The sequence below is a fragment of the Tamandua tetradactyla genome, chromosome 5 (genome assembly GCF_023851605.1).
Source record: "Tamandua tetradactyla isolate mTamTet1 chromosome 5, mTamTet1.pri, whole genome shotgun sequence".
In the NCBI taxonomy this organism is placed as follows: domain Eukaryota; kingdom Metazoa; phylum Chordata; class Mammalia; order Pilosa; family Myrmecophagidae; genus Tamandua; species Tamandua tetradactyla.
In genome coordinates, this window is record NC_135331.1 from 67,413,716 (window position 1) to 67,428,466 (window position 14,751).

The following is a 14,751-nucleotide window of genomic DNA, read 5'->3' on the forward strand; positions in this document are numbered from 1 at the left end:
CTAAGCGGAAGGGGATCATCACTTAAGTTGATTTAAGTACTTAGTAAAAAAACCTGAGTGGACTATTGGTTGCAACCTTGGTTAGGATGGAAAAGCAAAGAGTAATTTGTAATGTTTATAAGCTTCCTTAGAAGGCCAAGTTGTGTAATAAAGGCCATGTGCTGAGAAGAAAAAAAAAAGTTGAGCAGAGTTATAAAGGATACAAAGAAGATGCTTACCTGAAAAGGCAGTTTGATTGAAGCAGAATTTTTATTAAATAACATATATGTGAGCTGTATACTCCAGTGCATGACACACACACATACTCTCAATAAACAGGTAAGTTTACTGGTATAAAAATATATGCAGATATATTAAGAATAGGGGAGACTTAAGTATGCTCGAGAAGTAAAGGAAAAGATTCAGCAAAGGGATATAAATGATGTAATAATTCCTGGAGAAGGTCAGAAGTAGGTAAAAGAAGATCGTGGGATCAATGGCACAAGCAGATGGTGCTAACTTTAAAGAAGATAGCAGATATTTCCTTTTCTTATAAGAAATGAAGAATGCTCAACGATGAGAAATTCTGAATGAATAAAAAAAGACATCCTATATGGCCCCGACATTTTTTAGTGTGAGAACCTTAAGGCAAAGCTATGTCAAAAGTGAAAAGCAGCATAAGGTGGGATCCAAACTTCAATGAGAATGAAAGATTTAGACTAATTCCATGGCATCTTTCTCTGGAGATGAAATCAGAAGATTTAGACTAATTCCATGGCATATTTCTCTGGAGATGAAATCAGATATGGGAAAAAAGCAACACTGAAAGGAAAGATATTACACATGACCTTTATTTTTAAAACGTGACAAACTGCTTCCACTAATGACAACTTCAAACAAATTAATATACTTGCATTTATAAGCTTTAAATTTCATTCCACTAGAGCATATTAAAGTAAATTTCAGGCAAACCTTTTTTTAAAGATAAAATGATTTATCAATGCAACAACAAACTGGGTTAGCTCTTACAAGTGTGAGGTCAGCACATATTGAAGATGTTAATCAAGTGTCAATTTCCCAAAAAAAAGTCTATTTTAATGTTATAATTTGTCACAGATGTTGGGTTTTCCAAACTGCTCTTTTTTTTGAGCTACAATATTGAGCTGTTCTTTTTTTAACTTATAAAATTCACATTTTCAAATGCTTTAAAATATCATTCTTATTCAAGTAATTTTTTTGCTCTGCCTGCTAAGAAATGAAGAATGCAATCATGTTCAATGAAATTTTATCCCACCTGGTGTTATTAACTGGTGAATACTCGATGTCCGGGTGACAGCGGTGCTTCGTGATTCCAGACTTGGACTTTCTCCTTTCTTATTACTTTCTGGAGAAGGATCTCGTTGGCTGATTTTAGAACTGGTCACTGTTGTTTTGTTATGACAAATCGTCAATGACTGAGTTTGACCAGTGCTTTTTGGTGGACCGTTTTGTGAACTAGATAATACACCCAACTTCTGGCTGCGTAACGTTAAATTCTGAACCTAAGAACCATGTAACAGAAAAGTAGAATGAAAACAGATAGCTGTGACTGATATGATAATCATTATCATTATAACAATGACAAGAGAATTTATATTCTGCTTTTCATACATAAAGCTGTAAGCACTCAAAACAACTGATTAACCCTGAAGGAAAAGGGAGTTGTTCTCTAAATAATCATATCCAAAATATTAAGTGGCATTTTTTTTAAAAATACATTTTATGTAGGGGGGAAAAAAGAAAAAATCATAAGAACTGAATGAAAACAATATAAATATCTTGCAAATGAACTATGAATATATGAGGAAATTAATCACACTGTATTTTAAAGTTACCATCTTTAACTACAGAGTTCATAAGGATAAACTAATAAGAAAAGATATTCATCAAATCACCTACACCTTACTGTGATTAACATTCTGAAAAGCATTTTCAATAAACTTTTCTTGTGGTTAAATTTGTTGCTATTATTGAACACTCACTTGCTTTTGAGGAGAAGAGGACATGAACTGAAAAGACTGAATGGCCTTGAAATGAGTTTGAGTGATAGTTCAGTTTGACTACATCCAGGACTACTCTAAATATATAACCAATTACTCTCACCTAAGATCTATAACATTTCTAAACAGCAAGACAGAGAATACTTCTCCAATATAACTTTCTGCTTATCTGGAAAGAAGGCACCAAATATATCTATGCTAGCCCTGGCTCTGGGAGGGAAACTGAGGTACAAGAGAGTCTAGGGTGACAAAGCAAATAACAGATTACTGGCTTATAAATATTCTTCAATTTCATGTGTGTTCGGTCTCTACAACTACATCATTAGTTGAAGCTCAAAGATTATACCTTCTCTTTGCAAGTGCCAATAGTAGGTACTAAACAAATGTTCATCTCAGGTCAGTCAAGGTTCTGATCAATACCCTTCTAAACTACTGAAAGCATTTTCTGAGACCAAATGGAGCATCTTCTCTGATTTTCCTCAAATATTTCATACAAATGATACCAATCAAAAGCAATGGATTCAGGCCACAGTGGCTCAGTAGGCAGAGTTCTCACCTGCTGCCAGAGACCTGGATTCTTTTCCTGGTGCCTTCCCATGCAAAAAAAAAAAAAAGCAGTGGATTCTTTGCCCAATGCACTCAAATGACCTGAGACATTAACGTTTCAAAGACAGAAGAGTTTACTGCTAGGCATGAAGCAGGATTTCGGAAAGCCTATCAGGCCCCAAAATCTGTCTCCCTGAAATGCAGTAATTCTGATAGGTTCCTAGCATCAAAAGATAGCAGGCTAGGGTTAACCCACTTACAGTAAACACCCAGCTGCAGCTGACCCATCCAAAGCCAAACGACCCCCACCTGAGTGAGTCATCTCCTGAGAAGGGTAGAGCCAATCAACCCACCTAAATGGACTATTTACCACAAGGCAACCACCCTGGAAGGAAGGGAGAGTAGAAGAAAAAGCCTGGAACAAGGAAGAGGGAGGGGGAAGAGGTAAAGCTAATTTTTAAAAGCAAACAGCCTCACATTGCCTATTGCCTCCCTCATCACTTCTGTCTTTAAAACACATCCTTTTACATGTGTTCTAAATAAATTTTCTGCCTGCTTACTCAAAAAAAAAAAAAAAAGAAAAGATGGACAGGTTTTAGGATACTGAGCACAACGGCTCTAGATGATGTAATTAGAAATCATCTAATTATTGAGCATGTACAGACTGATTACATGCTTAGTCACAGAATGGATGTAAGAAAATGGTGGCCTTAATACGATCATGGGCATGATTTTTAGTATTTAATGAGGTATTGGTCATTTATAGGTTAAAGTCTAACCTACTGCATGTGTTGGTGGGCCCTGGGCTGACCCACAGCCCTTCATTAATAAACATTAGGGGGTGTCTTTAGTGTTAAGACTCTAAAATTGAAAAACTGGATAAAACAGGTACAAATAAGGGCCAACCACAAGGTTTCTACAATCACAAGGGCATAAGATAAAGGCTATAAAATCATTATCAGATATCAGGCAGCTGGATTACAGTTCAGAGATCTCACATATTTCCCTCTTGTCTACTCTAATATACCAGAAAGTAAAAAAGGAATATCTATATAATGATTTGGTAATCATAATCATTCCTTAAATCCTAACGTCTTGGGTTACAGCAATATAAACAAAATGGACTAATAACTATCACGCAGTTCTGATGAGAAAGCCCAGGGTAGTGGGGCTGGGCCAGTCCAGGCCCAGGGAGATTCATAGGGGCCAGCATTCCGGTCCACACACATGGGGGCATGGGCATGAACGTGGGACTCGACAGCTGTCTGGCTGACAGTGTCCGGTGCAGGTGACAGTGAGAACACGTGACTGAGTGCATGTAGAACTGTGGGTGAGGTGAGGGTGCCTGTGTGAGGTGTGATTTGCTGGGGAGCAGGCATGTATGTGGGTGGCTATGGCACATGTCTCTGCACCTGGCAGAATGCAGGAGACATGTCTGTTGGAATGGGTAAAGGGTTTAAATTGCTGAGAAACTGGAAACTCCTGAAGGAGACCTCACACACACACACACCAGCCCACCACCAGGAGCCTGGTGTGGGCCAAGTCCTAGGAAGGAGCCCAGGTGGGGTCACTGCCCTAAAGCAATTTCTTGCCTGACCTGCCTGGAGGGAGGCAAAGCTCAGATGTCCACACATCCACAGGACAATAAGGAGTGGAGACCCTGGGACCTGAGTACACTGCTCTAACCTCCCAGGGCAAAGCCCTTCTCCAAATGAGGAGCCAGGAAGAAATGGATGGAGGTAACAGGAATTGAACTTTTTAAAGTCATGTCTCAGGGTTTACTGACTTTCATGGATGCGACATTTCTCAAAAAATAAGTAGGATTGGCTGAACATTGCTCAGAGGAGTCTGCACAGGAAGGTGATGCTGAAGAACTACAGGAACCTGGTCTCACTGGGTTTTTGCATTTCTAAACCAGATGTGATCTCCTTATTGGAACAAAGGAAAGAATTCTGGACAGTGAAAAGAGAGATGACAAAAGAGGCATGTACTCAGTATATGGGAGTATATTTGGATGACCAAAGAATTATCACCAAAGCAGGACAATTAACCCAGGCATTGCTAACAGAAAGACTCAAAAGCTTTGGTCTTAAATGACCCCTTAGAAGAAAACTGGAGACATGAAGACTTGTTTGAGAGGCAGCTGTGTGTTCCCAAAGAAGAGATAATACATATCTTGACACAGAAAAGAAAAGCTTAAAAAAAAAAAAAAGTTTGGTTATAAAAAAAGAGAATCAGGTCCACGGAGAAAAGAAACTTCTGAAATATAATGACTGTGAGAAAACTTTCAGCAAAATCTCAACCCTTACTCTTCATCAAAGAATTCATAATGGAGAGAAATGTATCAAAAGTGGAAAAGCATATAGCCAGCTTGCATACCTTGCCCAACATCAGAAAGTTCATACTGGAGAAAAACTTTATGAATGTACTGAATGTGAAGGCTTTTAGTGACTGCTCATCCCTAGTTCATCACAAAGAATCCATACCGGGAAAAGACCCTATGAATGTACTGACTGTGGGAAAGCTTTCAGGCAGAACACTTTTCTTACATATCCTCGGAGATAAAACCATACTGGAGAGAAACACATCGACTGTACTGATTGTGGGAAGGCTTTCACTGATCAGATAGGACCCATTCAGTATTAAGAGAATTCATACAGGAGAGAGACTTTACAAATGTAGTATGTGAGAGAAGGTCTTTAGCCAGGACTCTTTCCTGACTATACATCAGAGAATCATACAGGAGAAAAACCTTATAAGTATAGTATTTGTGAGAAAGCCTTCAGTCATTTTGGCTCGCTTATCTACATCAAAGAGTTCACACTGGAAAGAAACTCTATGAATGTAAAGAATGTGGGGAAGCTTTCTGACAAGCACACACCTTGCTCATCATCAGAGAATTCATAATGCAGAGAAACCTTATGAATGTACTGACTGTGGGAAAACCTTCAGGCTGAATGCATACTTGCATAACAGTGTGTATTTCCTGATGTCAGAATGCACACCTTGTTCTACACCAGAGAGCTGATACTGGCAAGAAGCTTTATGAATGTATTGAGTGTGGAAAGACCTTTAGCGACGTCTCATATCTTGTTTAACATCAAGAGAATGCACACTGGCAAAAGACCATATGAATGTCTCGAACGTGGGAAAGCATTCAGAGAGAGGACATCCTTTATTTGTCATCAGAGATGTCATACTGGTGAGAAACTTTATGAATATGATATTTGCAGGAAAGCTTTTAGCCATCACAAACTCCTTACTCTATGTCAGAGAATTCATACGAGAGAAAGGCCCTATGAATGTAAAGAATGTGAAAAAACTTTCAGGCAGAGTGTACATCTTGCTCATCATCAGCAAATTCATACTAAAGAATCATTCTTAATTATTCCCTCAACCTTACTCCCACACTACCAAGTCCTACTGCTTCATCTCCCAAATACTTCTGGAATCTATCTACTTTTTTCCAATATATATCTCATCGTCATTTGGATTTCTGCAACTGTTGCAATCGTTTCTTCTCTTGCTACTCTCAAGAGCATTTTTAACACTGTAAGCAGCTTAATATTTTAAAAATAAATACATATATATTTATGTTACTTTCCCATTTAAAATCCTTATCTTGAAGAAAATATTAGATAATCCATTTCAAGGTCTTAACACAACCCTTGGCATACAGTCAGTGCTAAATACATGTCCGTCATTAAAATAAAGGGGAACAAAAGGCTTCCTTATGAACAGTGATGTTCACTACAACTAAAATGAACCAGTAAGTTAAGACTAAGAAACCTGCAGATTTTAGAGCAAGCAAAGGTTCTCTCAGTGGGTAAAGAAGATAAACATACTAAGAGCTAAATGATGATATGGTAGCTTCTCATTCCCTCCATCTGAAGACAAGAACATGTAACACTGTTGATAAAAAGTGAGAACTGGCCAAGTAGAGCAAAGCATTTGGGAAAATCTAGGACTAGCCAGGGTACAGGATTCCAAAAATATATAAATCAACAAGCTAGAAAACTTGAATAGATTAATGGCCAGGTAATAAGTTATAAAAAGTGGTTGAACATTTTCACCTTTAAAAAAAGCACCACAGACAATCCATGTGGTATTTGAATTATTACAGAGCACAGAAAAATACAGTAAACCTTCCTATCTTGTTCCATGAAAATAACATGATTCTGATAGCAAAACAGAAATATATGTGTGTGTGTTTAAGTTTATGAATGTAAATGTACACTTTAATTAAGCTTATTTTTAAAATATTACAGAAAAGAATAAACGGACAGCTAAATATGTCTCTATGGAAAGTCTCAGTGTGGTATATATAAAGGTTTATTTACATGAGTATTTAAAATATAATAAAAAGTGAATTACAATACAGAAGTGTTCTTTAGGACGGAGACACCAAACAACAGAACCATATTACCTCTTGAGTCTTTAGCCCAGACACAAGCTACAAGTTTTGCTGGAAAGAATCTCCATGAGTTCTTAACTACTTCAACTACTCTTATGGGACATCATCCAGGCTATTTGTCTGAAGAAATATCTAGCTTATATTTTCAGAAGTTGAATTACGAAAAAATAACATAAAATATGGATGAAAGTTAATATAGACTTCATATCTAATTTTTAGTTCCAAAACTAGGTGTTGAAACCTTACTTTATTAGAGGGGTAAGAAAGGCAAAATGAGATAGATGTTGAATGAATTTCAGAACCAAGGTTCATAATAGAAATTATACCTCAAATACAGATAATCTATTTGAAAATTTCAGTTTGTGAAAAGAAGTAACATTTGCAGTCCAGTCAGTGAAAAATGTTTATATCAGGCTGTAAATACTTCACTTGGGCCTAAACTTTTCGCTGTTTTCTTTTCTGTAAACTGGGAAATGGACACTTAAAAAGGCACAGTTCTTTCCAGAGCCCACTTAACAAAGTTTACTTTATCTACCAGTACAAGATTTAAAAAGGATAATAAAGTTGGTTTCATTCAGTTAAAGGAGTTTTGGTATTTCCTTGTCCCATACCAACTCCTGAAAAAAGGCAAGTGAATTAGACAAATTTTTTTAAAATAATTTCTTCCATTCTCAGAACTTTGTATAATGCTATATAAAATTATCATTTAGGATTGACCTTTTCTACTAGTCTTAAATTTTCAAAGTTGTAGTGTGCTACTTCAGAATCTTTCTGTTTAACAGCTTGTCAAGTCTAGTTCACAAATGAGTATAGACTTTGCTCTGTTATAGATACCTGAATTGAGAAGGCCAGCAGGGAACATAGTAGGGTAAACAATCCACTCATAAAAGACCTGCACAATTGATTATATTTCTCACAACACAGAATAAAGATGGCAAGTGATTCATCCTGAGGCGGCATCTGTCAATCTGTTAGCATTTATGTAGCCTTTTCTAGTTATTCTCCATTTAGACTTGTGCTATTTTAAAGGTTGGATCAATTAATGGAAAGATAAAAAAAAAAGGTATCTGGGATATTGAAATAAATTAATTCAATAAAAGAGGATTAATTCCCATAAGGGAATTAATTAAGGAGAGCCATATAAACTAAGCTGGCCAACAGTTTGAATTTAGAATTTTCTACTAATCAATCAGAATAGCTGGAAGACTTAGCTCACCTTTTAACTGAGAGTGTGAGTAGCAAGAGTGCTGCTTCTAAAGAAATTAATGTTAAAGGAAATGTCATGACAAGTTGGCTTTTATCCCATTTGATGCCAATATATGTGTGTATGTGTCACAATCCACCAGGAGTGTTAAAGGGCAAAACTGTAGCTCATAACAATTATATTCTGAAATAAAATAAAATCTTAATAAGAGGGTTTGATTAAGGTTGTGTGAGTGTCTGGTGGTATCTGCTCCAAAAGGGCCCCATGCTGTCTTCAGAGGGGTATTGCTTATCTAGGTGGTTATGTACTGCAGAGCTGACTGGAAGATAGGCCACTCAGTGTGGTGTATATATATACAGTTTCTCACCAAGTTAAATCTTTAAATTCACTGAAATTTCAACAAAAATACCAGTGTATTTTTATGTTAAGTTGATTCTGATATTCAATTACAGAATTGTGATTATTAAAAAAAAAAAAGATCAAGCATCTGCATTAATGCAACTTAATGTAAAAATAAAATATAGGAGACATCCGGAGAAGATGGTGGCTTAGTAAGACGCGCGGATCTTAGTTCCTCCTCCAGAACAGCTACTAGGGGAGTAGAAACGATACAGAACAGCTCCTGGAGCCAGGAGAAAGATCAAGAAGACAGCGTACCCCATTTTGGAACGGCTGACGGGCTGGGAGAACCCGCTCCGGTGAGATCGCCGAGGGGTGCGGGCTTCCCCGGGCCAGGGCGGCAGGCGGCCGGAGTCCCTCCCTCGCTCCTTCCCGGGTCGGCTGGGAGAACTGGACAGGCGGTCCCCTCAAGCCGCGGCGGCTGGCACCCCCCACCACACGCGGACTCCCGGACCAGCTGGGGGAATTGGATCAGAGATCCCCAGGCCGTGGAGAACAGTGAGCGGGGTCCCTTCCAAACACGTGACTCCCCGGTCCAGCTGGGAACGGTGCACTCCCCCGGGCCGCGGCGGCTGGCGCCCTCCCGCCACACTTGGCGCCCCGGGCCGACTAGGAGATTCGGACGGGCGCTCTCCCGGGCTGTGGCGGCCAGCGACCCTCCCCGCGTTCAGATCCCTGGGCCAGCTGGCACTCTTCCAAGCCGCTTCGACTGGCGAACCACCCTCACGGCGAGAGTTTTCCAAAGTTAAAGGACCCACAGCACCTTTTACTGGTGGGACACGCAGACAAACGAGTGTCACGAGCGCCACCTACTGGGCAGGATAAGAAAAACAGAACGCAGAGATTTCACAGAAAAATCTTTCAACCTGTTGGCTCCAACACCCAGGGAAATCTGACTAAATGCCCAGACGCCAGCAGAAGATAATGGATCACGTTCAGAAAATTGAAAATATGGCCCAGCCAAAGGAACGAACCAATAGTTCAAATGAGATATAGGAGCTGAGACAACTAATGCTGAATATACACACAGAAATGGAAAACCTCTTCAAAAACGAAATCAATAAATTGAGGGAGGACATGAAGAAGACATGGGCTGAACAAAAAGAAGAAAAAGAAAATCTGAAAAAACAAATCACAGAACTTATGGAAGTGAAGGATAAAGTAGAAAAGATGGAAAAAACAATGGATACCTACAATGATAGATTTAAAGAGACAGAAGATAGAATTAGTGATTTGGAGGATGGAACATTTGAATTCCAAAAAGAAACAGAAACTATCGGGAAAAGAATGGAAAAATTTGAACAGGGGATCAGGGAACTCAAGGACAATATGAAGCGCACAAATAAATATGTTGTGGGTGTCCCAGAAGGAGAAGAGAAGGGAAAAGGAGGAGAAAAACTAATGGAAGAAATTATCACTGAAAATTTCCCAACTCTTATGAAAGACCTAAAATTACAGATCCAAGAAGTGCAGCACACCCCAAAGAAAACAGACCCAAATAGGCGTTCTCCAAGACACTTACTAGTTAGAATGTCAGAGATCAAAGAGAAAGAGAGGATCTTGAAAGCACCAAGAGAAAAACAATCCATCACATACAAGGGAAACCCAATAAGACTATGTGTAGATTTCTCAGCAGAAACCATGGGAGCTAGAAGACAATGGGATGATATATTTAAATTACTAAAAGAGAAAAACTGTCAACCAAGACTTCTATATCCAGCAAAATTATCCTTCAAAAATGAGGGAGAAATTAAAACATTTATAGACAAAAAGTCACTGAGAGAATTTGTGACCAAGAGACCAGCTCTGCAAGAACTCCAAAGGGAGCACTAGAGTCAGATATGAAAAGAGAAAAGAGAGGGGTATGGAGAAGAGTGTAGAAAGAAGGAAAATAAGATATGATACACATAATACAAAAGGCAAAATGGTAGAGGAAAATATTATCCAAAGAGTAATAACACTAAATGTTAATGGATTGAATTCCCCAATCAAAAGACATAGACTGGCAGAATGGATTAAAAAACAGGATCCTTCTATATGCTGTCTACAGGAAACACATCTTAGACCCAAAGATAAACATAGGTTGAAAGTGAAAGGTTGGGAAAAGATATTTCATGCAAATAACAACCAGAAAACAGCAGGAGTGGCTATACTAATATCCAACAAATTAGACTTCAAATGTAAAACAGTTAAAAGAGACAAAGAAGGACACTATCTACTAATAAAAGGATCAATTAAACAAGAAGACATAACAATCATAAATATTTATGCACCGAACCGGAATGCCCCTAAATACGTGAGGAATACACTGCAAACACTGAAAAGGGAAATAGACACATATACCATAATAGTTGGAGACTTCAATTCCCCACTCTCATCAATGCACAGAACATCTAGACAGAGGATCAATAAAGAAATAGAGAATCTGAATATTAATATAAATGAGCTAGACTTAACAGACATTTATAGGACATTACATCCAACAACAGCAGGATACAACTTTTTCTCAAGTGCTCATGGATCATTCTCAAAGACAGACCATATGCTGGGTCACAAAGCAAGTCTTAACAAATTTAAAAAGATTGAAATCATACACAACACTTTCTAGGATCATAAAGGAATGAAGTTGGAAATGAATAATAGGCACAGCACCAGAAAATTCACAAATACGTGGAGGCTCAACAACACACTCTTAAACAACGAGTGGGTCAAAGAAGAAATTGCAAGAGAAATTAGTAAATACCTCGAGGCAAATGAAAATGAAAACACAACATATCAAAACTTATGGGACGCAGCAAAGGCAGTACTAAGAGGGAAATTTATTGCCCTAAATGCCTATATCAGAAAAGAAGAAAAGGCAAAAATTCAGGAATTAACTGTCCACTTGGAAGAACTGGAGAAAGAACAGCAAACGAATCCCAAAGCAAGCAAAAGGAAAGAAATAACAAAGATTAGAGCAGAAATAAATGAAATTGAAAACATGAAAACAATAGAGAAAATCAATAAGACCAGAAGTTGGTTCTATGAGAAAATCAATAAAATTGATGGGCCCTTAGCAAGATTGACAAAAAGAAGAAGAGAGAGGATGCAAATAAATAAGATCAGAAATGGAAGAGGAGACATAACTACTGACCTCACAGAAATAAAGGAGGTAATAACAGGATACTATGAACAACTTTATGCTAATAAATACAACAATTCAGATGAAATGGACAGGTTCCTGGAAAGACATGAACAACCAACTTTGACTCAAGAAGAAACAGATGACCTCAACAAACCGATCACAAGTAAAGAAATTGAATCAGTCATTCAAAAGTTTCCTAAAAAGAAAAGTCCAGGACCAGACGGCTTCACATGTGAATTCTATCAAACGTTCCAGAAAGAATTAGTACCAACTCTCCTCAAACTCTTCAAAAAAATCGAAGTGGAGGGAAAACTACCTAACTCATTCTATGAAGCCAACATCACCCTCATACCAAAACCAGGCAAAGATATTACAAAAAAAGAAAACTACAAACCAATCTCTCTAATGAATATAGATGCAAAAATCCTCAACAAAATTCTAGCAAATCGTATCCAACATCACATTAAAAGAATTATACATCATGACCAAGTAGGATTCATCCCAGGTATGCAAGGATGGTTCAACATAAGAAAATCAATTAATGTAATACACCATATCAACAAATCAAAGCAGAAAAATCACATGATCATCTCAATTGATGCAGAGAAGGCATTTGACAAGATTCAACATCCTTTCCTGTTGAAAACACTTCAAAAGATAGGAATACAAGGGAACTTCCTTAAAATGATAGAGGGAATATATGAAAAACCCACAGCTAATATCATCCTCAATGGGGAAAAATTGAAAACTTTCCCCCTAAGATCAGGAACAAGACAAGGATGGCCACTATCACCACTATTATTCAACACTGTGTTGGAGGTTCTAGCCAGAGCAATTAGACAAGAAAAAGAAATACAAGGCATCAAAATTGGAAAGGAAGAAGTAAAACTATCACTGTTTGCAGACGATATGATACTATACGTCGAAAACCCGGAAAAATCCACAACAAAACAACTAGAGCTAATAAAGGCGAACAGCAAAGTAGCAGGTTACAAGATCAACATTCAAAAATCTGTAGCATTTCTATACACTAGTAATGAACAAGCTGAGGGGGAAATCAAGAAACAAATCCCATTTACAATTGCAACTAAAAGAATAAAATACCTAGGAATAAATTTAACTAAAGAGACAAAGAAACCTATATAAAGAAAACTACAAAAAACTGTTAAAAGAAATCACAGAAGACCTAAATAGATGGAAGGGCATACCGTGTTCATGGATCGGAAGACTAAATATAGTTAAGATGTCAATCCTACCTAAATTGATTTACAGATTCAATGCAATACCAATCAAAATCCCAACAACTTATTTTTTGGAAACAGAAAAACCAATAAGCAATTTTATCTGGAAGGGCAGGGTGCCCCGAATTGCTAAGAACATCTTGAGGAAAAATAACGAAGCTGGAGGTCTCACGCTGCCTGATTTTAAGGCATATTATGAAGCCACAGTGGTCAAAACAGCATGGTATTGGCATAAAGATAGATATATTGACCAATGGAATCGAATAGAGTGCTCAGATATAGACCCTCTCATCTATGGACATTTGATCTTTGATAAGGCAGTCAAGCCAACTCACCTGGGACAGAACAGTCTCTTCAATAAATGGTGCCTAGAGAACTGGATATCCATATGCAAAAGAATGAAAGAAGACCCGTATCTCACACCCTATACAAAAGTTAACTCAAAATGGATCAAAGATCTAAACATTAGGTCTAAGACCATAAAACAGTTAGAGGAAAATGTAGGGAGATATCTTATGAAACTTACAATTGGAGGCGGTTTTATGGACCTTAAACCTAAAGCAAGAGCACTGAAGAAAGAAAGAAATAAATGGGAGCTCCTCAAAATTAAACACTTTTGCGCATCAAAGAACTTCATCAAGAAAGTAGAAAGACAGCCTACACAATGGGAGACAATATTTGGAAATGACATATCAGATAAAGGTTTAGTATCCAGAATTTATGAGGAGATTGTTCAACTCAACAACAAAAAGACAGCCAACCCAATTACAAAATGGGAAAAAGACTTGAACACACACCTACCAGAAGAGGAAATACAAATGGCCAAAAGGCACATGAAGAGATGCTCAATGTCCCTGGCCATTAGACAAATGCAAATCAAAACCACAATGAGATATCATCTCACACCCACCACAATGGCCATTATCAACAAAACAGAAAATGACAAGTGCTGGAGAGGATGCGGAGAAAGAGGCACACTTATTCACTGTTGGTGGGAATGTCAAATGGTGCAACCACTGTGGAAGGCAGTTTGGCGGTTCCTCAAAAAGCTGAATATAGAATTGCCATACGACCCAGCAATACCATTGCTGGGTATCTACTCAAAGGACTTAAGGGCAAAGACACAAACGGACATTTGCACACCAATGTTTATAGCAGCGTTATTTACAATTGCAAAGAGATGGAAACAGCCAAAATGTCCATCAACAGAAGAGTGGCTAAATAAACTGTGGTATATACATACGATGGAATATTATGCAGTTTTAAGACAAGATAAACTTATGAAGCATGTAATAGCATGGATGGACCTAGAGAACATTATGCTGAGTGAGTCTAGCCAAAAGCTAAAGGACAAATAATGTATGGTCCCACTGATGTGAACGGACATTCGAGAATAAACTTGGAATATGTCATTGGTAACAGAGTCCAGCAGGAGTTAGAAACAGGGTAAGATAATGGGTAATTGGAGCTGAAGGGATACAGACTGTGCAACAGGACTAGATACAAAAACTCAAAAATGGACAGCACAATAATACCTAATTTTAAAGTAATCATGTTAAAATACTGAATGAAGCTGCATCTGAGCTATAGGATTTTTTTTTTTACTATTATTATTACTTTTATTTCTTTTCTCTATATTAACATTCTATATCTTTTTCTGTTGTGTTGCTTGTTCTTCTAAACCGATGCAAATGTACTAAGAAATGATGATCATGCATCTATGTGATGATTTAAAAATTACTGATTGCATATGTAGAATGGAATGATTTCTAAATGTTGTGTTAATTTCATTTTTTTCTTTAATT

At 37.6% G+C, this 14,751-nt stretch overlaps 1 protein-coding gene across 12 annotated transcripts in view; it reads right to left on the bottom strand.

The window, feature by feature from the left end:
* The window catches only part of PHC3 (polyhomeotic homolog 3), a 153,767-nt gene that overhangs the window by 66,071 nt on the left and 72,945 nt on the right, over positions 1-14,751 (bottom strand). For all 12 annotated transcript variants that reach the window (XM_077161006.1, XM_077161003.1, XM_077160998.1 and 9 more), the window contains one exon: positions 1,274-1,520. In XM_077161006.1, coding sequence (XP_077017121.1) covers positions 1,274-1,520 — 247 coding nt within the window. The remainder of the gene's footprint in view (positions 1-1,273; positions 1,521-14,751) is intronic.